The sequence below is a fragment of the Echeneis naucrates genome, chromosome 22 (genome assembly GCF_900963305.1).
Source record: "Echeneis naucrates chromosome 22, fEcheNa1.1, whole genome shotgun sequence".
NCBI classification, from domain to species: Eukaryota; Metazoa; Chordata; class Actinopteri; order Carangiformes; family Echeneidae; genus Echeneis; species Echeneis naucrates.
This window is the reverse complement of record NC_042532.1, coordinates 15,258,014-15,281,808: the sequence shown is the minus strand read 5'-3', so window position 1 is coordinate 15,281,808 and position 23,795 is coordinate 15,258,014. Positions and strand designations below refer to the sequence as shown.

General features: G+C 41.7%; 3 protein-coding genes across 6 annotated transcripts; 2 read left to right on the top strand and 1 right to left on the bottom strand.

The window, feature by feature from the left end:
- The first annotated feature begins 80 nt into the window (after positions 1 to 80).
- Positions 81 to 9,583, top strand: d2hgdh (D-2-hydroxyglutarate dehydrogenase). Of its 4 annotated transcripts, XR_003840391.1 has the most exons (12): positions 81 to 225; positions 843 to 1,221; positions 1,298 to 1,355; positions 1,565 to 1,704; positions 1,816 to 2,009; positions 2,095 to 2,263; positions 2,349 to 2,492; positions 2,823 to 2,965; positions 3,666 to 3,831; positions 3,909 to 4,197; positions 5,112 to 5,193; positions 7,959 to 9,583. XR_003840391.1 is itself a non-coding variant. In XM_029494575.1 (11 exons), the coding sequence occupies exons 2-10, from the start codon at positions 879 to 881 to the stop codon at positions 4,169 to 4,171; spliced, it is 1,620 nt and encodes a 539-aa protein (XP_029350435.1). In that variant the 5' UTR covers positions 81 to 225; positions 843 to 878; the 3' UTR covers positions 4,172 to 4,197; positions 7,959 to 9,582. The 4 variants fall into 4 exon arrangements, 3 of the variants coding, with proteins under 3 accessions (XP_029350435.1, XP_029350436.1, XP_029350434.1); XM_029494575.1 differs by lacking the exon at positions 5,112 to 5,193 and having other exon boundaries at positions 7,959 to 9,582; XM_029494576.1 differs by lacking the exon at positions 7,959 to 9,583 and having other exon boundaries at positions 2,847 to 2,965; positions 5,112 to 7,485.
- Positions 4,943 to 12,204, bottom strand: acvr1l (activin A receptor, type 1 like). The gene is made up of 10 exons (XM_029494578.1): positions 12,068 to 12,204; positions 11,297 to 11,380; positions 10,494 to 10,748; positions 10,126 to 10,343; positions 9,494 to 9,593; positions 8,677 to 8,823; positions 7,901 to 8,176; positions 7,497 to 7,694; positions 7,262 to 7,392; positions 4,943 to 6,445 (listed from the first exon to the last, which is right to left on the bottom strand). The coding sequence occupies exons 2-10, from the start codon at positions 11,367 to 11,369 to the stop codon at positions 6,314 to 6,316; spliced, it is 1,530 nt and encodes a 509-aa protein (XP_029350438.1). The 5' UTR covers positions 11,370 to 11,380; positions 12,068 to 12,204; the 3' UTR covers positions 4,943 to 6,313.
- Positions 12,205 to 15,230: 3,026 nt separating this feature from the next.
- otomp (otolith matrix protein) lies at positions 15,231 to 19,836 on the top strand. The gene is made up of 9 exons (XM_029494337.1): positions 15,231 to 15,321; positions 15,458 to 15,594; positions 16,006 to 16,108; positions 16,242 to 16,427; positions 17,113 to 17,287; positions 17,706 to 17,773; positions 18,980 to 19,164; positions 19,485 to 19,656; positions 19,826 to 19,836. The coding sequence occupies exons 1-9, from the start codon at positions 15,231 to 15,233 to the stop codon at positions 19,834 to 19,836; spliced, it is 1,128 nt and encodes a 375-aa protein (XP_029350197.1).
- Positions 19,837 to 23,795: the final 3,959 nt, after the last annotated feature.

Here is a 23,795-nt window from a genome sequence, read left to right as displayed (position 1 = left end):
CTATTGGTTGTAGCTGACAGAAAGAAGCTCTGTGATTGGTCGATTTTCTTCCCCCGCGAACTTTCACCTCGGAAGCTTCCTGCTGGCGTGCTAATCGTAAACAGTGGAGGTGACATCGTCAGGTGGCTTCTCAGGCCTTGAACTTTGAGAAATGTTTCACATCGACAGATGAGATGAAGTCAGACGTGGTCAGAAAGAGGCGGTCTGTTACGTGAACGCTCAAGAGTGAGTTACGACGCATAATGTTAGCTAACTCCTGGCTAATAGAGCTAAGCTAACTGACATTTCAGCTTCATATAGAGAGATTATTGTCTTTTTTTACAGTTTAAGAGTTCACTGTGGCGAAAACAGCAGAATATCTCCAGATCTTATGATATGAAGTGATGTATTTTTATGTGGGAACCCCCGAAACATAGTTTCTCGCTTTAGTTTAACACAATTTTATATTGTTTAAGACAATATAATCATTTAAAGATATAAGAACTGATGTTATTGAGTTAAACCAAGTTTCTTTCAAATCTCAAACATTATCTGTTTTAGTTTTTCCTAGAAAGTTGAAATACTTGGTTATGGCTTGTGTCTGAAAGTCTCTAACATAAAGACAATGTGGTTGCTGAAACTTGCATGATCCAAGAAATGTCTATAGGATCATAGCATTTAAATGGTTGTTTTACCAGAGGGTCAAAGTATCTGCACAGCTAATGAATGTATTCTGTTACAGCAGGGCAGCACCGTCATCATAGCGGCTGAAAGATAAACAGACATGAAAACAAGAATTAGAATCTGTTTCACTGAACGGTTCTGTTTTGTGGCTGTAATTTCACGCCCTTTCTCTTCTGCAGCCTGTTTTGCCGCCTCGTGAACACATCGGTCCAGTCATGGCTTGGATTTTCCACAGATCACCACAACTGTGGAGCGCTGTCAGACATCTCAGTCCCCATAGAACCATCTCATTTACTCCCACAACCAGACTTCCACCTGCAGACCTCCACGGTCTGTTTCTCACCTGGAGGTCGGGGCAGAGTGAAGCCTCCTGTCGTAAGCTACATTCTGGGGCGGGGATGTCTGAGCCATCTCCCGCCGCCGCCCCTGAGAGGCTGCCTTTCTCCCAAGTAACTCAGGAGGATTTGGTCTTCTTCAAGAAGATCCTACCAGGCAGAACCATCACTGACCCAGACCTGCTGGAGTCGAGTAATGTGGACTGGCTCAAAACAGTGAGAGGTGATGGGGAAAACTGGATTAATTTCATTTGATCATATTTAGAAATTATATATTACATGTTTCTTATGTATTGCAGGTTCTAGTGAAGTGTTGTTGAGACCCCAGACAACAGAGGAAGTTTCTCAAATTCTCAGGTAAAGTCAGGTAAACACAGATGAGGCAAAGCAAGCACTGTTGGCCAGATAGAAAAGGAAAAATAGCATCCCCCTGTCAGAGGGAAGTGGATCCAAAAGTGTCTGGGGTGGTTTGTGCTGGTCACAATCTTTCCTGGACCTGGAGGTGTACAGTTCCTAGAGTGTTGGCAGAGTTCAGCCAGTCTTCAAGATTTTTGTTTCCCTCCTAGCTACTGTAACAGCCGTAACCTGGCAGTGAACCCTCAAGGAGGCAACACTGGATTGGTCGGTGGCAGCGTCCCAGTTTATGATGAGATCATCCTCTCCACCGCTCTCATGAACAACATCCTTACCTTTGACCGCATCTCTGGTGAGTCCTGAAATTCTTATGGTGCATTCAAATTGAGCTCTTTGTGTTTTAGGAAAACTGCTTACAGCAAGTTTGAATTACTACCAGAGGTCTGCTTCTTTTTTTTTCCAGGTATTCTGACCTGCCAGGCAGGCTGCGTCCTGGAGAACTTGTCCCTCTACCTGGAGGAGAGAGACTACATAATGCCACTGGATCTCGGGGCAAAAGGCAGTTGCCATATTGGGGGCAATGTGGCAACAAATGCAGGTGGGCTGCGGCTGCTGCGATACGGCTCTTTACGTGGAACTGTGCTGGGTCTGGAAGTGGTGAGTGAAGTAAATAGTTGAGGAATTTTATGATCTTGTTGTATTAAGATGACACATTTTCTGCTCCTGTGTGTGATGTATACAGGTGTTGGCGGATGGCCGGGTGTTAGACTGCTTGGCCACACTGCGGAAAGATAATACTGGGTATGACCTCAAACAGCTTTTTATAGGGTCTGAGGGGACTCTGGGATTCATTACAGCAGTGTCTATCCTTTGTCCACGGAAACCCAAATCTGTCAACGTGATTTTCCTGGGTACGATTTTCTTCCTGCCTCTCACATGTTCGTTGTTAGACATTAGCAGTCAGCTGATCAGTCATTTATCTGTATCTGCTACAAGGCTGTGAAACCTTTGAGCAACTGTTGCAGACATTTCAGCTCTGCAGAGGCATGCTGGGAGAAATCCTGTCAGCCTTCGAGTTCCTGGACAGTGAATGTATGAGACTGCTGGTCACACACCTCAAACTACCCAATCCCATTACTGGTAGGCAAGCGTTCCCATCACCACTTATTTAGCAGTGAAAAGCAGAATGGTGCATTCTTGACACGGAAAACAGGAGTGTGGCAAAGAGTTTTCTCTCATGGTCGACTTACTAGATTTCCTTTTGGAGGTTTCAGCCACATCTTGCAGCAGTAACAACTGTAACAGAGTAAACAAACTCTATATGTCAGATTCTTGGACATTGTGCGAAGGATGTTTGACGTGAAGGAGTTTAAGTTTAACTCTTGTGTTTTATAATTTCATCATAGTTTGTTACAAAGCATATATCAGTTCCTATAAACTAATATATGAATTCATCCACCCATCCTGCAGAATGCCCATTTTATGTTGTCATAGAAACATCTGGATCCGACCCGACACATGATCAACAGAAACTCCACAACTTTCTGGAGGAGGCGATGGCGTCTTCATTGGTCAGTGACGGCACTGTGGCAACAGAGGACTCAAAAATAAAGGTACCTTCCTTCAGTGGTGTCTTATCTAGTGTTATAATGCGTTTTTTATAATCATCAACGAAGTCCCAAACTGTTTAGTGTTGTCTTTGCAGCCGAGGCCTGATAAGTTTGTTTGTTCTGCATTGTGTAGCTCCATTGTTGCCCAGCAACTGTAAAAACACATCAGAGAGCTACACAATTGAGTCAGCTGATGATGTTCCATCATGAACACACTTGTTTATTGTACCACCTTGATGCACAGCCATGAATCCACATCTGAAAATAGTCTCCAGTGAAATGCATTTACTTATATTCATATTTATATTTGGGTTTAGTTCCTGACACAAACAGAAAATAAAAATCGAGTTATGGGTTGTTTTGTTTTGTAATGCAGAATATGACTGGCCTTATCCTCTCATGCTTTGACTCAGCATCATTGATAGTTTGGTTTGGAGTTGGCTGAACTATGTATGAAGCAGGAGTGAATTTGTGATAGGATCAATCCAGCTGACCACCATTTGGGAATAACTATACTGCTGCTCATTTTGATGTCAAATATACATCTTCCATCACATTTTTGTGACTGTATTTAACACAGTTGCACTTTAAAGTTACTGGCCAAGCTCCCTAAAGCTGCCTCAGTGGTGGTTCTCTTATGATGGATGTTGCAACCAGGAAACAATGATCATGCAATCCGCCCTTTTCATTTCCAATTACTCAGACTCTGTGGTCAATGCGTGAACGCGTCACGGAGGCGCTGACTCACGAAGGCTTCACCTACAAATATGACATCTCACTTCCAGTGGAGCGGATCTACCAACTGGTGACAGACATGAGGACACACCTGGGGGGCCGGGCCAAGAGTGTGGTGGGATATGGGCACGTAGGTAAGACCGGAGGATGAAAAGAATTCAAAGTGAATATCACCTCACTGCTCCATATCTGTCATGCTGTCCGTTTGTAGGAGATGGCAACCTCCACCTAAACATCACCTCCCCTGCCAAAGACCCCGCTCTCCTCGCGGCTATTGAGCCATTTATCTACGAGTGGACGGCCAGCTGTCAGGGCAGCATCAGTGCGGAGCATGGACTGGGTCTCAAGAAAAGGAACTACATCTACTACAGTAAACCGAGCCAGGCTGTGGCTCTGATGGGCAACATCAAGGCCATGCTGGACCCCAAAGGGATTCTCAACCCCTACAAGACTCTTCCAGACAAGCTGAAATGAATGAACTCTTCCTGATGTGGGGCAGTGTAAGTAGAGCTTACACAGGCGCTCAAACCACAGCCTGATATTCACGTTTTTTTCTGTAAACTCTTTCAGGAGACACATCTGTCATTCAGCTCAGAGCTGTTTCACAAAAAGTGGGATTTGACGATTCAACATTATCATCTATCTCTGCTAGTCAGAGTAGGCGCCGTCTAGATTATTTATTGCTGACAGGATGCAACTGCAGACTTTGGTAGCTGCTGGAGTTTAGATAATGCCGTACGCTCTTGAGCCTCTTACTGTTTCTGTCCAATCATATACAACCCTTTCACTGGAGTCAAACATTTGAGGACTAACAGTTTCGACTGCACCTGTGTGGGGAAATGAGTTGCTCAGCAGCTTCAGGTTAAGGCTTTTAAGGATAGGTTCACAATATCAGGAACGCAGACTTTCTACAGACCATCAAATCACTCCTAAAAACCCATCTTTTCAAAGTTTTTTTTCTTTTTTTTTCTTTTTGAAAAGCATCTTTGAGTATCTAAAAAAGCACTATATAAAATCGATGGACAGTTATTCTTATTATTATTAATAATTTTTTATAATTAATTATTAATAATAATAAGCGTGTTTTGTTGAAAAGAAAAAAAAATCTGATTACCCCTTTTGATTTTTCACAAATTTTAGAATACAAGTTTGCAGTGGAAACAATCTAAAACAAATCTGTTAAAATTTTGCCTGCAAAAATGTTTTCCAAATTATAAATCAGGAAGGCAAATAGTTAAGCAAGAATGCAGTAAATGTTTTATTGCATATAAAAAAGACAAAGCATTTTTTCCAAAACAAACCCAGCATTTGTGAACATATTCATTTGTAACTGCACATCTAGGCAACTGTATACGTTTTAAAATGACTTGAATTAAACAGTTTCCAAATAATTTTTTTATCTTCCATTATTCAGGCAACTTGTACACTGTGGCATGATGGGAGACAAGAGGAGTAAATGGAGGCCCGGCTCGCTACAGAAAAAGACTCCACCTCCAGTAACTTTCGAAACAAAAAACACAAACATCAGCCCTATGACAAACAGATCCTTGATTCCTCCCTGGTCGCATAGAATACTTTTTTTTTTTTTTTTTAGATCAGCCACAGTGAGTTTATGAAGTCTGCCAGACAGAGAGGATCAGTTAATTTCATATTCTTATTATAAGATACAGACTAATTCCTATTAGCAGGTACTTACTGTTTGTTTACTCCAGGAACCACCAGGATAAACATCTAATATCTCTATCGATCATGTTTTCCAAACAAAACAGCTCAGTTGGAATCATTCCCCAACCACTTGTACTTTTTCTCAACAAATCTTTTCCTACTAGCTTCAATAACGAGAGAGTCAGTGCTATATATGTGTACAATCCATTTCACACACACCATCATATTTTAGTCTTAGGTATCCTCAGTAGTAGTAGTAGTAGTAGTAGTAGTAGTAATAGTAGTAGTAGTAGTAGTAGTAGTAGTGGAGAGTTGATATAAATATCATACTATATTTAAAAAGTTTAAAAACAATTTAGATTCTATTGGCTCTTTTCCTTTTGTTAGTATTTGTGTGATGCATGTGTCTGTCTGTGACATGTCCTGATAAAGCTAATTGAGCAAAAATACTTAAGATTGTCTCTGAGCAAAATTTCATCATCACAATCCAAAACCTGTGGCTGAGGATCCGAAATTAAATGTTAAGAGACTCCAAGTACGCAGTGGTTTTTGTGTGTGTCAGAGGGCTGAACCCAGAGCAGTCTTAGGTGGACATTAAAGCATTGGGGTACTACAATGTGCCCTCCCTGTTCCTCACACTCAGTAACAGTCCAGCATTCAGGTCAGTGTGAACACATTGGCAACAGGTCTGTGTCCCGTAGCAAACGCTGGCTTTTTCAGACAGGACAAGTCCAAATGTCTCCGTGGGCTGAGTCGGAGAAAGAGAGATGTTGGGGGAAGGCAACCGCAGAGAAAGGAAGAGAAAGTGAGACAAGAGAAGGATGAGGCTGAATTACACTTGGACATCTCTTTTCCTTCAGTCCTCTGTCCGTCCCCCTTTGTCATTTAACAAACACGTAGCTCTTCTCCAAGCTGATCCCTGGCGTCAGGCAGCTGCCTCTGAAGCTCCTCTCATGACTCCTTACCCTTCTCTAGTGAGCTGTGAATCTTGTCCAGAGTCTTCTTAATACGCAGTGCTGTTAGTCGGGCTGACGGATTCTGGTACCAACACTCCTTCATCAGTTTTACCAGGGCAGAGAGAGTCTGACAGGGTGACAGAGACAGTGAAGAAGACGGAAAATAGCACTCAGAGTTAAGCAGTCACACAAACAAACACACAGACAGTGTGGAGAAACTCTGAAATCAATGTGACTGCAGGAAATTTGAGATGTAGGCGGGCATTCTGGGTATTAGCAGGACATGGCTATTACATGAACATGAGTATATGTATATAATTCCTTGTTTATCATTTCCAGTTCCAGCTGTAAATATCTGCATGGCTAAAATCAGAACAAGCTCATAAAACAAAAATGGATCAACCCTAACCCAAAAAGCGTGGAGGTTGGGCTTTAACACCACAATTTGTACAATACAAGGAAGAATCCTTCTGACTCTGGAGGAGCAAAAAAATACATTTTTTATTTTTGAAAATAATTTAATCTATGTTAGTTCTCCAAAACCTATTCTTCCTATGAACTATTTCATTCAGATTATTTTAAAAGTCTACAATACAAAAAAATTTGGTATTTTATTGGAAAATATGAATAGCTAAAAAAATGCACTATTATTATTACTTGTCTGTGTTTTGTGATCATGTGACCTTACAGTTTTGTCTTCTGACCAGTTAGGAAGGATGTAAATCACTGTCTTAACGAAACACCCAAAACATTTTGATTTGAAGTCACTTTGGTTAATCAGAGTATTCATAGAAATCTGCATTTATCATATTTTACTGATTTTTTTTTCAACCATGTGTGTTTTTCCATATTAGCTGATATACAATTTGACATCACAGGGGATCAGGAATTATAATTTTTTAATATACAGAAGGTGTGGCAGAAGGATTATTACTCTACTCACAGGATCAGAGAACCAGCGATTGGGAATGAAAGGCCTTTGCTGCTCCACACACACCACCTTCCTCATATCCTCAAAGCTGGGATCGTTTGGCACCTGATCATAGAATGGAGGCTTGTACTCCTCAACAATACCTGGAAGGAGAAATAGCGACAGAAATTTAAGCAGGCTGTAGTCGAAAAAAAAAAAAAAAAAATATATATATATATACATATTCCAAAAGCTGAGCAGCACTCACCGTTACTGTAAGTGCGTCTTGCTATCTCCCACAGCACCAACCCAAAGGCCCAGATGTCCACTCTTTTGTAGGCATCAAAGCAATCTGTCTGAATGGTCTCGTCCAGCACTTCGGGTGCCATGTAGCGCTTGGTACCAACCTTTGGATTGTTGCCCACATCCAGCAGGTTGTCAGCCTGGAAGTGCGTCACAGCTAGCCCTGTAATATGCAAAGAGTATGCAGTATTGCAGAAATGTTGGTGCATACCCACATGAATAAACACCATCTGAGAGAGGCCTGACAGATGCAGCAATACTTCTAAAGCATCGATGAAAAATAAACACTGCAAGTTTGATTGAAGTCTAAGATGAGAACGAGAAAGAGATTATTAGAAAAGGTTATAGAAGACAGGAGATATGACAAACCCAGGTCTGCGATGCAGCAGCGCAGCTCCTTTGTGACCAGGATGTTTTTGCTCTTCAGGTCTCTGTGTGCGATGGCTGGTTTCCCTTCTGTGCCGAAGATCTCTGTGTGCAGGTGCACGAGGCCGCATGCTATCGACGCTGCCATTGCCAGGCCCTCTGACGTTTCCACAGCAACTCGCTGCAAGTAGTCATAAAGTGACCCGTTCTCATGGTAATGCGTAATGAGCCACAGCTGGGTGCTAGAGTTTCGAGAAGTCATATCCGACGCCATGAAGCCTGAGAGGAGATGCAGAAGAGACGAGAGAGATGAGCAGAAAATATAAAACTATACAAAATTCATCCCAGCATCAGTCAGAGATCTTTCGCATGGGAAAGCATTTATAATTATTATTACTGAAATGGTTACATTGCTGCATGTACACAGCTGTTTTGCATTCAGTCTATATGTACGTACTTTCAAACACAAAAGTGGGCAAGCAAAGTGAAAACATGCCCTGATAGACTCTTCAGCACGCACAGAAACTTTATTGTCAGTAATTCAAGCATAAAAATGGGTCTAATGACGCTCATATAAATAAATCATGAGTCATTTTCCTCTGTAGCTCAACTGTATTGTTAGTAACAGAACAACAAAAACTATCTCGGACAGGCATCGATACGGTGGGTGGGAAAAGACAAAGTATCTATAAATGAAAAAAATGTTTTCTCTCAACCAAGCCTCTTCCCATTTCCCCATCTCGTCAGCAAGACCTCATATTTGTGTGCACGAGACTCACCCAGTATGTTTTCATGTCTTAGCAGCACTGTGTTGTAGATCTCTGTCTCTCTAAACCAGGACTTTTCATCTCTTGAGGAAAAGATTTTAACAGCCACGTTCTCCCCCTGCCACTGACCGCGCCACACTTCTCCATACCTTCCCTTCCCTGGAAAAGAGGGAAGAAAGAGGAAAAATAAAAGCAGGAAGCATTATTTTGTAGCTCTGACTATGATTATAAGCCATAAGCAGCACCAAGCAGCACAAAACAACATTTTTCCAATTCCAAACTGGCACAAACTGTACTGTATCATACTGCGGTACAATGCAGGATCCCATGGCATCTGACCTACATAGCTTTATTTAATAACACAAATTTGACAATGACTAACTTACTTAAACCACTCGCAGAAAGTGTTTTTACATTTTTACACAACACAACACAATTAACGTCACAGGAACAAAAAGAAGAGGAACCTCGTGGTTTCTTCATATGACCTCCTATTATTACTGCTGTCATCTGTTTGGCACAGCTGTTAGATTTGTATCTTAAGACAGATATGTTCAGTCAGCAAAGTGAAACTGAGCATGAAGGATATAACAACCCAGACAGGGTGATCCTCTTTCCTGATTATTGGCACTGTTGAAGACACTTTGGTCTTTTGTGCTTCAGCTTTCCTGTGCTAAGGGCAACCACTGAATTGATTTCTATATTATTTTATTAGTGTGGTATAAATGTCTTTGATCCCTTCAACATGAGTAGGACTTTTGCTACATCAACTAATGAATAAACCAATTAGTCAATCAGAAAGACCTGAATTCAATCCTGTTTTACGCACCTACACACTCCATTAAACTGATCTGTCTGGCCACAGTTCTTTGAACAAGGAAGGGAAGACCGGAACCACTGCCTGAAGTACACGAGTGGGCCAACAGGTCCTGGGGACAAAAAAAAAAAAAGGTCAACTTCAAATACATTTAGAAAAATGTGTTTCCAAGTTAATGTGCAGTCTTTACTCTTTACATCTATGTACATTCTTTAACAGACATTGGAGGTTTTTTTGATCTGAAAAGTTTCAAGACAAGAAAATAAAAGTATTATGATTGGTTTTTTTAATGGAATATGGGATATAATAGTTGGAAAAATGGAGGACCGACAACATGTTATTAAACTTCATATTAAGACATAAAATTCACAAATGCCTACATTCAGCGAAAAACAATTCAATGACTTTAGATAATATACTGTGAAGACAATGTAATAAAGCACAACTGAATGCTTAAGGATGAAAGGTAAATGGTAAAGGTTATCTGAGCTGATATGATTGAAAATGTATTGTCATGGCAAAGAGGACCTTTAAAATACAATAATAATAATAATAATAATAATAATAATAATAATACAACGGTTGGTTAATGCAGCCTATACCATTTTCATTGTTACAGTGAAAAAACTACCGTATACTCTCACCGCTAAAGTGCTGTCTCCCACATTGGATGAAATGAGGCCGTCTATAGTTCCCTGCTCGGTGTCAAATTCCTGCAGCCTCTGCAGACGCCCATGGTGGAGCCTCCTGCAGGCCAGGACTGACACTACAGACAGCAGAGCCAGGACCACCACTGGGCCAAGCACAAAGAGAGCTAATGTCTCAACACGATACCGAACTGGCTCACCCGCCGGCTCACCTTCTGAGGGCAGGGGAAGAGAGGAAATGGACTGTGTGAGTGGGAAAGGGGAAAACATTGATGATGGCACAGTTTTTCTTTTGTCAGAATATCTTATGTACAGCTACGAAACACAACTGAAATTAAATATGCTATGAACTGTGATCCACCTACCTAATGGAAGCATAGACATTAGAGAGTTCCTGGTGCTGTTACTGTTGCACATGTTCTCAGAACAGCAAAAAATTGCCTGGTGGAAGGATGGAGTCGTGGAGCAATGTAAACGGATTTTCTCCGGTCCGTTCAGGCAGCCATGCTCAAACACCACCTTGTTACTGTCCACTTTGACAGAGGAGAAGCACCGGGTTCCCTGGCAGCGGGTGACCTGAGGGCAGGTGGGGCTGTCGCACAGGCACACCAACTGTCCATCTGTGGACAAGATTATTTGATTATATAGAGTTTACCATACAATCACGGAGTTAGTGAACAGAAAGACTTCCGTTTCACCAAAACGGAAACATTTCTATTAAATTTGTTTCACACTATCCATGTTTTAATGTATTTATGTCGCTCATTTTACTACGAATGGCGTTATGCTTTGATCTGTTTAACAATATGAAGGCACCCAGTGCCAATAAAACCTCATTATATGTTTGAAATCCACATAACTCAAAAAATGACAGCAATGAAAAGCTTTTCTACCACGCAGAGTTAGGTATATTTGTTGATTTATGATTGTTTTATGACTTAAGGCTCCTTAACAGTTTTCAATTAAATTACTTCATGAGGAAACAATTCTCATTTTAAGCCTAAAAGGTTCTGGGCCCACCACGTGGACTGCAAAAAATTGTGGGTCATTTAAATACATTATGTTGCACATGGTTCAGTGAGTGCGCATGACAAAATTACAATTGACAGGATGCATCTTGGTCTGTAAACACTAAAATATAGGGTGGAACAACAACTGGGCACAGTACCTGAACCCTCAGCCGATGTCTGCAGGACCTGCAGCAAGAGCAGCAGAAGGACGTAGACACTGCAAAGACCCATGTTTCAGTGCACTGACAGAAGGAGGGAAGAGGAGCCAGTGAGATTTCAAATGAGTCCAGTCTTGCAACAAGGATAATTACATTTCGCCCCTCTGCGTTTTCTAATGATCCCTGCCAAGGTCTCAGGCAGAAAGGAAGCTACAACTTATAAGAGCTAAACCCAAAGAGTCCTCAGTTTGTCTTTGCCAAAGGTCCATTTGATACGCATTACTGATGATCGAATAAACCGCAGACATTTTCAAAGACTACCAGCAGAAAATCACTTACCTCTTCATCCTTGACGTATTGTAATCCTGTTAGTGATTAGCTCTTTGAATGACATTATGATCATACTAATGGCTTTACACATACACTTGTTTTGCTGTGGCTGCTGCCCTGCAGACTGACAGTTAATGTGGCACCAACAGCCAGCAGGCTAACATGTCAATGTCACAGTCTGTCTGTGACATGAAGTGTACCAACAGTTATCTGTGACTCCTTCGTCAGTGGACCTCACGGACAGGTGGGCTGTTTGTTTGCTGAGGCTCACAGGCGGTTTTATTGGCCGACTTCAGGCGCCTCGGAGGCGCCAGTGAGACCGACGGCTGCCCGCTAGCCCCTTAGCTCACCTAAGCTAACTGTACGGCAACAAAGCGGAGCCGGTCAGCCGGGAGACGGCCAACAAACGTGTGCGGTGAAATAAAAAAAAAAAACACCTACCTGGCACACACGAAGGACGGATCCTAGCTCATCCTGGGACGTCGGTGTACGCGAGTACTGGGTTGAAACGGTGTTGTTAGTGCGGTTTGCGGCGTTACGAGCTGCAGACAGGACCACAGCCCAGCCCACCCACTGGCTGCCTTCCCCTCCAGCCACGCCTGACGTCACCAAAACATTAGCGCCCAGATGCATTGTGGGGCGGGAGAGTCCTCCAGCAGGCCGCGGGCTGAAAGGACCGAAACACGAGGGCTTTAACTTATGATCAACTAAAAATAATAATAATAATAACAACAACAACAATCATAATAATAATAATAATAATAACAACAACAACAACAACCCTAATAATAATAATAATCCTTACTTTTAAAATGGAGGTTTTTCCTGCAAATGATTATTTAATTTTTTTTTTTTTTTTTTAAATATACGATGCACAAATCCACAGAAGATTTTATTATATTCAGTTCTGTCAGTTTAGTTTTAAAATAAATGCATGCACCTGCTAATACCAGAAATATATCGTACACTGTGGGTTAGGTTTTAATGTACATATAAATTGAAATGAAAGAGAAAATAGAATATTTATCCTCATTATTATGTATAACATAAAATAATATTCAGGCAAAGATATATGCCGGCCATCATGTGTCACTAACTTAACACTATGAAACACACTGTTCTTCTCCAAAAAATGCATGCATAACACTTCAGTGCCTAAATCTATTTTCTTTTTTTTTCTTTTTTTCAGCTATCTAGTATTTACATATGTCATATTTTGCAAATTAACTCACATTGCAAAGATTTGAGATAGTAAAAACGACTTAATATGTGTCTGACTGAGTGGCCTAAGTATAGCCATAGAAGGGGAGTGGTGTATGGGCACATGTCAAATACAAGTTGTATGACTCACCTGTAACAGCTTCAGGGAGAAGTCGGGAAGTGTCATTTTAACTCTGAAAAGTCTTACAATTATTATGCAGTTCTTTGTGTTGGGTGAACATTTAGTTACTGATCTAATGTCACATATGCAGCTCCACAGAAATTTGAAACAAGCCAGAGATTATTACAGAGTCCAAGCACAACTATTACTGAAAAATTTCAATAAATATTTAGTCTCTTCTTGATTGTCAACGACAACCAATGGTGGCTAACAACTGCTTGTAATATCGATCACTCAGTTGATATCATCAGTCCTATTTTGTGTCCTTCTGCATGGCCTACTTAGTAGTTACTTTATTTAGAAGTGTCTGACATCGGAGCAATAGTCACTGTCATAGGAAGTTGGTATGGTGCAGATTGTTTATCTGTTAAATGCTCTGCCACATGAGGATGTTTGAGCTACACACTACATTGGGAAAAAAAAATTTATATTTGTACTATGAAATGAAAACGAGAACCTAAAATTAGTTCCTTTTCATGCAGCAATTTTAGCACTGAATATTATTTATTCAATATTCAACAAGCCAATTGAGATTGAGAAGAATTGAGATACACAAAAAGGAAAGGCCTGCCCTCCCCACACAGTCTTTAATTGCAGAGGTGGGAAACTTAGCCTGAAACTTAGACAACCTCAGCCAACATAAAAAATGTATGCAGTTTTATGCATGAACAATGTCAGTGATCAACAGATCATATCCCTTCTGGCTTTACGTCTATTGTCTGTACTGTAATGTGATTATATGTTATCACATAGTACTTGCTTGCGCTGTGGATAAATGAGAAGTAAATTATAATTCTCTTTGTTCATTAAGGTAGAAAACGGCTACACAAGTGCAACCCATTTACCATTGTCTGCTTCATGCATTTTTATTAATCTGCACGGTGTTTGCCTCACTCACTTTACCATCTTGTGCTCTGCTCAGTAGCTTCATATATTTCCGTCACTTTCTTGGTTGGTTTAATGGCTGATTTAACATCTGGCTGAGGGACAAGACCTGAAAAGTAACTGTCACATTTACAGGGATGTTGGTCAGTGTGCAGGATAAACAGCAGGGGTGATTTTCCAGAGATTAAATAACATATTCATTATGTGAAGCTGACTAACCATTATTTTCAATATTGACTAATGCACAGATTATTTTCTGAGTTTATTGATTATTGCAATGGCAGAAAATTTGTGAAAAACACCAGTTAGTCGAAGGCACCATATCTTCACATCACATTCTGATTACTATTTCTCTCCATAATCCTATTGATTGATTGAGTGGGTTACTGCCTGCAAGTTAAAATGGAAAATCCTTTATTTGCTCATTAAGAATTTTGGGAGAGTCCATATTTTACGTCAGTGTTTGATTTGAAAGGTCCCTCTGTGCTTATGTGTCCCTTCACCCATGTATGGGATCACATAACCTCTCAGCAAAAAAGAGGTCTTCTTCTCTCGCCTACACTCTGCCTGAAAACGAATATGACCCTTCCTCTCCTGAGCAATGAAGCAGATCCAAAACTTCAACAACTCTACAACTGAAAGAGGGATAAGCAAATAAATTCACTTCACCTCTCATCTGTTGACATATATTCAATTGCCTGTTGGTCCGGTAGCTGTTTGAAAAATGTTTGTGTGCAGAGAGAAAAGGGAGAATTGTATCAAATGGCCAATATGCTTGTCCTCCACTGGGCCTGACGGCTGCTAACAATAGGCAGTGCTGTTTTTTCTTGCTTAGCTGGGGCTTCAGTCTCCAGTGAGTCGGAGCAAGCCCCAGTCAGTATCTGTTCTCCACGAACACAGCTCCAGCACAGAGCCACATTGTCCACGACTTCTTTAATTAAAGACCCCGGGTCGACAGTCTCTGCCAGGTGACCTGAACTGCTCTGAGCCCACATGTGCCGAGCACTATCCTCTCCACTGGGTTTAAGTCTCACTGGGTAATTGGAGGGGGAAATGCTATACTGCTATGGTGAGATGGAGGAAGGATTGTCTGCTGAGGACTTGCCTTAAGAGGCGGGGATGAAAGAATAATGTAACGTTTTCTTCTTTTTATGTCCAACCTACCTGCCTCATTCTCCCAACTTTTACCCCTCTCACCCCCTCTTTTCTCCCTCTGTCTCACGGCCAGGCTATAAGAGACGGAGGGGGCAGGCCAGTGACGTTTTTTTTCCCCCCAATAAAGTCCACCTGTTCATCATCTATGTTGTATTAATGATCAAGTTTTCCACTAGAGCCAACATGGAGAGTCTACAGGGAAGGCTGACTGTGGCTTTCCTCCTTCTTCTGCCTCTTCTGTCTGTCAACTGTGTCTCCAATCAAAAAACTACAGGTATAATATGTTAAATGGGCTCATGCGGTTAACTTCTGTGCTTGAAATAATATAAGTTTGTCGTTAGGTGTGAAACTGTGCAGGATTTAGTACAAGTATTTGGATTTAATCAACTCTTTTCCACTGCTTTGTTCAGTTTCCTGGTGTGTATTGTCTGATGCCGAAGAGCGAAAGTGTCTGGATTTGGCCGGGAATGCCACAGCTCGGAATATTAGGGGGATATTGCAATGCGTTCGAGGCTTGAACACCAGAGACTGCATGGACAAAATCAAGGTACCTACAGAAATATGGCCGTGAATGTGGACTGTCCGGTCTACATTACAAAATATCATCTTAAATTTAATTAATGAGTATTATTTAAAAGAGTATAAAAGAGATTTTTTTTTCATTACAGGTTCTTTCTTCACTCCTCTAGAGAATAATTGTGTTTTCGACCACCTGTCCATGTCCACATCTTCATTAGCTTGTCACATCTCACACAGCTTTTCAAAACTACCTGAATTGCATTCATGGTATTTATAGGACAGCTGTCAGAAACATGCCATTTAAAATAATTTCTGCTCTATGATAGAGTTCAAAACAAACAAGCTTTTTTCCATGATATTGTTGTTTTTGTTTCACATCACAGTTTGGAACAACCGAGCATCCATCAGCCATTTGACAACATAAATGTGTTTTCCTCAGAATGGGACAGCGGATGCAGCCTCCATGTTTGCAGATGATATTTACGCTGCTGGCCTCTGCCACGGCCTGGAGCTGGCAGCAGGAGAGTCCCACAACAGAGTAGGTACGTACATACTGGAGCAGCTTGCCTAATGTGAGTCAGTCAAAATGAGGAATTCACTTTCTTACTCCTCATCTGTTAAAACGTTCACATTTGGTTTCTACCTCTGTTATTTTCTCCCTTACCCTTCCTCCAGATGGTATCAGCTACTACGTGGTGGCAATGGCTCGTCGGTCTTCATCAGACTTGTCCCTTCTGGAGATGCATGAGCGCAGCTCTTGTCACCCTGGCATTCGTACTACAGTTGGATGGACCGTCCCTATTGGCTACCTGGTCAACACCTCACAGATCAGTGTAGGGGAGCAGTGCAATTTCCCCAAAGGTGAGGCAGACCAAAAAAAAAAAAAAAAAAATGCTGTTTGACTACTGGTGTGAATGTGTGTAAGTCTTTGTGTGGATGCTACTTGAGAGGTTGGGGGGGGCGGCGGCAGTGATGTGGAACAAACAGGTGAACGGATGGAGGAAACGAGAGGTAAGAGGAGAAGAGCAGATTACAGAAGAGGGCATCTTTCTCTGTAACTCTGAGCTTGATGGAGTGTGAATGCGGGCAGGTACGTTGAACAAAGCTGGATAGTAAATGTCATTCTAAAGATAAGGCTGCGTATTAAAGGGTATTTATACTATTTATACACTAAAACAAACAATTAACTGAACCCGAAGACAAATACTGCATCTGTATCCAAAGTTTAAAACACAGGCTCTTTAAATATGATGAACATGGATATTGTAGTTTATTTTTTGTCGACCTCCTGCAAACACGGTCTGGCTGCTTTAAATCCTCGCTATTGATTGTTAATCATCTGAAGAGTACTTTGGGTTATTAACACGGTGCCCAGGTGATTGAGGAGATTACTGAGCCTTGAAAAAATCATCAAATCACATTACTTTCCAACATTTGCACAAACATAACACTGAAATGGCCCACCACATTTAGCTTTATCATTAAAATAGGCTTGCCATCTTTCAGCCCGTCTTACTTACTCATTTTCATTCTTGTTTCATACCAGCGGTGGGACACTTCTTTGGTTACAGCTGCGTGCCAGGCGTCAAGGACCCCCAGCACGACCCCAGAGGCAACAACCCCAGGAACCTGTGTGAGGCCTGCATTGGAGATGACAATGACAGACACATCTGTGCCAACAACCACAGAGAGCGGCACTATGGAGAGGCAGGGGCACTGAGGTACAACACTGACATCTACAACATGTGAAATAATACTTTAACGGCACAAAGAGGAAATGTGGTCTTGAGCACTTCTCCCTGTGGGTCTCATTCACTTTACATTCTTCTCAGCCTGCTATGGAAGATCAAAAAGAAAGAACGTACACAATGTGAATGTCCTGTATCTGTGTGCTGTGGCTACATTTAATGCCAGTTTAAATTATTGCTCAAATGTTGTAATTAAACATGCATTCTCAGTGAAATGACTTGTGACATAATAGTGACTGAGTCCATGAATAGGAGCGCTACCGGAGGGACTTCACCTATGATGGCCTCCTGCTGCTGTCATGATGATTTCCCATTTAAATCACGTTTTTATTTATGCACAGACTGAAAGAGCCTTGCTATTCACGTGTTTTATGTTTCTTCTTTCTCTCAGATGTGTGGCCGAAAACCTCGGTGATGTGGCCTTTATCAAGCACACAACAGTATTTGACAATCTGGATGGTTAGTGTCTAAATTATGATGCATTATTCAGACGACCTTGGTGGTTGTGCAGTGTAATGATAGAATTAAGTCATATCATTAGTGATGTGTGCTTCCCGGGGCCTGAGGAGCATGTTTGTACCCGTCAAGACACTGGATGTCAGTGTTTCACCACATTTCTCATTGTTTATCACAGGGCTAAGTGGGGCATCCAGAGCATGCTGGACAAATTAAGAAATTATATACTATGTAGTGTGTTTGTCTGTATGCGTGTGTGTGTGTGTGTTTGTGTGTGCGTGGCAGTCATTAGAAGTACAGAAGGAAAACAACATGAAAAAACAGGTGCAAATATGTGTGAGAAAGAAGCAGAGACAGGAGGGGAAACAGACAGACAGAGGTGCAGGCAACTTTGTCCAGATATGAAATGGCCTAATTCTCTATTTTGGTGCATCTGCTCCCCTGCTTTGGGCAGCATCCAAAATTAATGGTGATCATTATCACAGTCACGCAACACAAAATCTGCTGGAGCAGCCGAGAAGGAGCAGTTCGACTCTGGCAACTCAAACACTGCCTCTGTTTAACAAAGCAGGCTTTCTCATATGGTTCAGAAATGTCTGGAGTGAGACCAATTAATGGAGGTCAAGAAAACACAGAAGGACTGTGCTGTTGTCTGGCACAAAGCAAGTAGCTTCAAGGTAGTCTGCATTTTCTCCTCTTATTATTTAGTTTTTTGTCTTTACCAAGCGCTTGCTAAGGAAACTAACTAAATCATAAAAATTTAAATGTGAGATTCAGCATATAAAGTCAACAAAAACTATCCGAAAAAATCATCATCATTTGGTCATTTTGAGCAAATAAGTACAGACAGTATGATTTATATTCACAGACTTACACTGATTTCACTCTGATGTTTGGGGAAACAAGCACCTGGCTCTGTCCCAGGTGTAAATGTATGAAGGGTCACGATAAATTTGGCTCCTGAAGTACATGACTGTGGTTTCCAGGCAACCACCAAAGACTCCTGGATTTCACAAAATAGTCCTGCAGACAAATCCCAGTGAGCCACAAATTGTGATTTTTACACTTCAGGTCTTGCACAAAACAAACAAAATGTAGCACCTTTTATCTGTGAACTTTAAAGCTGGTTTTGTTACCTTTGGACAGGGACGTGTATTTTCCAAAATGTCGAATGAAATCTTTAATTAAATTAAATCTCGGCCTGCTTAGGTAAGAACCAGGAGTCCTGGGCCCTGGATCTGGAGTTGGAGGACCTGAAGCTGCTGTGCCCGGACGGGACTGAGGCAGGCCTGGATGAGTATGGACGATGCCACCTGGCAGCCGTCCCTGCTAATGCTGTGGTGGTGCGTATGGAGGACAAGTGCCGTGTCTGGAAATACCTGGAGCGTTTACAGGTGGGTAAGGAAAGGAAATGAGCCAGCTCTGTGTGTGTGTGTGTGTGTGTGTATTTGTGTATTATTCTCTACATCTATCTCTGCGGAGTCTAAATCCATCTGCACATTTCAGAATGCAAATATCTGCTAAACTGCCATAATTCTTCCTGAGTGTGTGGGATCCACCGGGACGGCTGTACTGACCCCCTGGCAACACAAACACAAACACACGCATCGTCAGTCCCAAGGAAACCCACTCATGCGTACACAGAGCACGCCAACGCACATCCATGCATGCACACATGCATTAAGGGCTGTTACAGACTTTTTCTTGCTTGCAGAACGCGTTTGGCAACGCCACCGAAGGCTTCAGCCTGTTCAGCTCAGCAGGCTACGGTGAATCCGATCTGCTCTTCAGCGATGCTACCCACCACCTGCAGAGGGTTCTGGGAAGCTACACATCCTGGCTGGGCCCCACTTACACTACCATGCTGCAGGCCTTTGAGTGTGAGGGTAAGTGACTGTGTGTTAAAGTGTGTTAATGTGGATCTGCTGATGGAAGGCGGACGGCTCAGCGGTTGGAGGAGTCATTTCTCTGTTTCTTACACTCTCTTTGTGTGTGCATGCGTGTGTGTTTTCGTCCATTGCAGCTGATCTCATTATTGCACTTTCCCTCTAACAGGTTTCTGCTGATGGTATAGAGAGAAGACATCAAGTGCATCAACTTCCACCCCACCCCTTTGTCTCTGTCATCCCCCCTGCCATCCCTGTCCTTGTGTTTCTCACCATCTCTTCATATTTTTTTTGGCTCGGCTTTTTGTGTTTGTTTTCTTCTTGCTTATCACTCGTTGTTTCCTCGTCCTCCTCAAACCTACCACCATCCCTAATGTGCTGGCTGTGAAGGTGAGACATCACTGAGCAGGACTAATCCGATAAGAAAACTTACTGGGGGGGGGAAGCATGATTAAAACGACACTGAGAAGCAAGGACGGAACCTAGAAGGAATAGGATAGAATTAGAGAGCAATAGAAAAGAAAATAAGAGCAAGTTAATAGGCTGTTGTCTTCATAATGTTATTGGGCGACTTTTCCTCTTTTTAAAGCATTTTTGTTTTTGGATTACAGCATAAGCAAGAAAAGTATTCCCCAAAAATGAGTTACATATAAGCAGAAAAGAAAAAAAAATCTTACTCTTTGTGTTTGTTAGGAAATTGTGTTCTTCTGAACTTGTTGCATTAGTCTGAGATCCAGTACCACCCACCCACCCCCCACAGGGTCCGTCTCTGGCACTGAACAACAGGGTGCTATTAACTATGAGCTTGGAAGACTCAGTGACTGTATGTGTATGTGTGTGTGTGTGTGTGTGTGTGTGTGTGTGTGTGTGTGTGTGTGCGAGTACACACTACAAGTTTCCCACAGCCATTATTGCCCTAATTGGCAGTCTGGCATATTATACTGTTTGTGTATGTGTTCGTGTGCGTGTGCTGGGCTGTACGTTTTTGCGGCTATGTGTATGTGTGTGCTGGTAGAACTGCTGCTTTCCCATGGCTTGTAAAGCTTTCGACTTTGGATCACTGCGTTCTCACATCTGGTATGGCGGACCAGACTCTGCCAGCTCACAGAGTATTGTTACACTATACAGTTAGGGGAATGGGACGAGGGCTTGAGTTGCCTCCAGTGACCCCCTGAGTGAGTTCTCTCTCTTTTTTTTTTTTTGTAAGCTTTGATGAATTTCTCATTTGTGCTTCATTCCCCAAACATACTCTTTCAAACCTCTTTTGTCTCTCCCGCTTCTGTTTTAATCCACATAGCAACACATGAGGGAGTTCTTCTATAAATTCCCATACATAGTTTAACGTTAGCTCTCATCAGCAAAGCATTAATAAGACAGGTGGCAAGAGTTACTAACAAGGAGACGTTCTTGTGTTAAATGCAGTAATTAGCCTTTGCAGTGTGTTGTGTTGTTGCAAAGATGAGTGTAACTGAAGTAATCTTCTGTGGAGAAACCGTGATAGCCAAGAAAATGCATGGGCTCATTCATTCTTCACTGCAATTAAAGGAAACCAGCATCCCGTTAAAAGGCCTCACTTCACACAAAGAATCACGTACTATGAAAATGTCGAACACGCTATAATTCTGGGCTTTTTCTTGTCGCCTCCACTTTTTATTTTTCTTTTCGCTCACATTCTACGCCACGAAGCCCGACAATAAACTGACGAAGCAGATGATGAACAGAAGTTCTCCTCACCGGCTTGCAGCAGTGATGCTGGAAGAAATCCAACCAGCTAGAACTAGTCAGAAATGGTACGACAACATGTACCGCATGTGTTACTTTCTTCTTTTTTTTTTTTTTAACTTTTGATAGCAAATGTGAACATGCAAAGAAAAGACACCACATGTCTTGAGAGAAGCCTCATTTTTCATCTCATTAATGAAGAGTAAATGCACATCTGATGTACTAATTTAACCACTGGTCCTGTTTGGATTCACACTTGTTAGACAGTCCTAAAAGAGACTTGATGTAAATACTGCTCACTGCCTGAATATGTAGCTGCAAACCCCCCTCCCACCCCCTCCAACCAATTAAATGAACAATGATAAAGAAAATAATCCTCTCTTCCTTTCCAGCCAACTTCTAATTATCCAGAAACAGCTATATGATATCTATGTGGAAATGAAATATGCTTGATATCATCTCCCTGGCTCCATCTCACACTCAACTCTCTAATTCTGTGTCTCTCTCCACCTCTTTGTCACACACACACACACACACACACACACACACACACACACACACTTACAGTCAGATACAGGCTGTTTGCTTCATCTCATTCGAAGGAGAAAACAAGGGAAGGATTTAGGATGAAGAGAGGCAGAGAAAGGGTAGGTCACAACACACAAAGAGCAACATAGAGAAACCCTGTGCTCACTCGGGTGGAGAGAAGCACCTTGTAGGCATGCAGGGGAATCAGAATATCACCATAGCTGGTCCTCACATGGAGACAGACCTTCTCTCAGCACGGCCCAAATGCCCCTGCTGGCACTGTTTCACCTGATTTACAACAGTAATCCTTTACAGAGAGTCTGTGCCTGTGATGGAAGAGCTCCATTTAGCAGTGAGCAGATACTGTAGATTGGACTGCATTGCAGCAGAGTGCCGCAATCGCTCTCAATCCTCAGCTCTCCTGCTCTGGACATTCTGCTGTACTGCACAAATAAAACAACTAATGTGGCTTCATTACAGTCCTCTCAACCTTGAGGTGCTGGAGTGAAAGGGAAGAAAGTGGGTCAATACCAATGGTGGAAAGTAATTGTATCTTTCCAACTACACAAACAGCATGAAATCCTAAAAGAGAAGTGAAAGAAAGATGAAGTGAGAGACACCAAGCAATCTTAGGTTTATATGGCAGACTGCTCCCAAGATGGCAGCCTAAAACTATTGTAAGAAACATTCAAATGTCATCCAAATAAAAATGAAATGCAGGAAAATAAACAGATATTGTTTATGTAGCAGTACCGTATGATAGTATCTAAGTCCAGCAGTCAAACTGTTAGGAATTAGGAATTACACACTTCTTTCATATAGAAAATGACAGAGAATGAAGAAAACGGACAAATTCTGAAAATCACAGACGACTAAAAAGTCTCAAAAAGGAGGCAGGATGTTTGTGTCGTTAAAGGTTGAGCGTTGAGGTTGGGCTAATTTTAAACTGCCTCACGTACCGACGGCAAGGGTTATTTCCACCAGAGCAGTGTAATTTATGAACTGTTTTGTGTGGAGGAGTAATATATATTATAGAGTTATAAAGTTTCAGAGAAAAGAAATTCATCAGGTTAAATCAAATTTTCTTAATATTTTTGCTGAGCTAAATTTTTTTTTTACTGGTTACACTGCAATCCCTTATGTCTCAGTTGTCTTAAAAGCAAAAAACAACTTGATGAGCTCCACTAATGCTTGTTTTACTTCTACTGTGCTTTTTCTATTGAACTTTTACTTCAGTCAGGGATCTAAATTCTTCTACCACTAACTAGCTTAAATGTGATACAGTGATAAAGCTTTTGTGCATTTCTTATATGCTTACTTCGAGAAATGCATCTTCAACTTAAAAGGTACTATAGGTGACATTCACAAAACAATTATTACTGACATCACTGGTCATTAAGTAAAACTCCATCAGCATTCGCTTGTTCAAGCATGCACGTGTTCAAACTCCACAAATGACTGACTGCGATTGACCAACATCATGTAGATCGACTGGTGACAGGTAGATGTTATATTTGTGTTGGCATCAAGTTAAAACAAAGAATACAGTCAGGCCCAAGTGATAAATATAAGGATGTGTGAGGAGATCCTTTGTTCTCCCAGTGTCCTGGTCAGATGGGCTTCAAGAGATTGAATTTGTTGATGTCGACAAACAAAATGTTTTAGCTTTTGTTGGCCAGGATTGCAGAGGAGCGAACGTCACATCCCAAATCCCTTTGCAGAGAAATCAATCTGCAGGGTGGTGTCTCCACGCAAATTGGATGCCAGTGTGCGAGCTGTGTCATCTTTGCGCATTTGTGGGTGTCTTTATCATCACTTGTACAGCTGATGGAACAGCACGGACGGGAGCCAGTTTGACCGGAGGTTGGGAAGCAAGAGCGGTGGAGAAG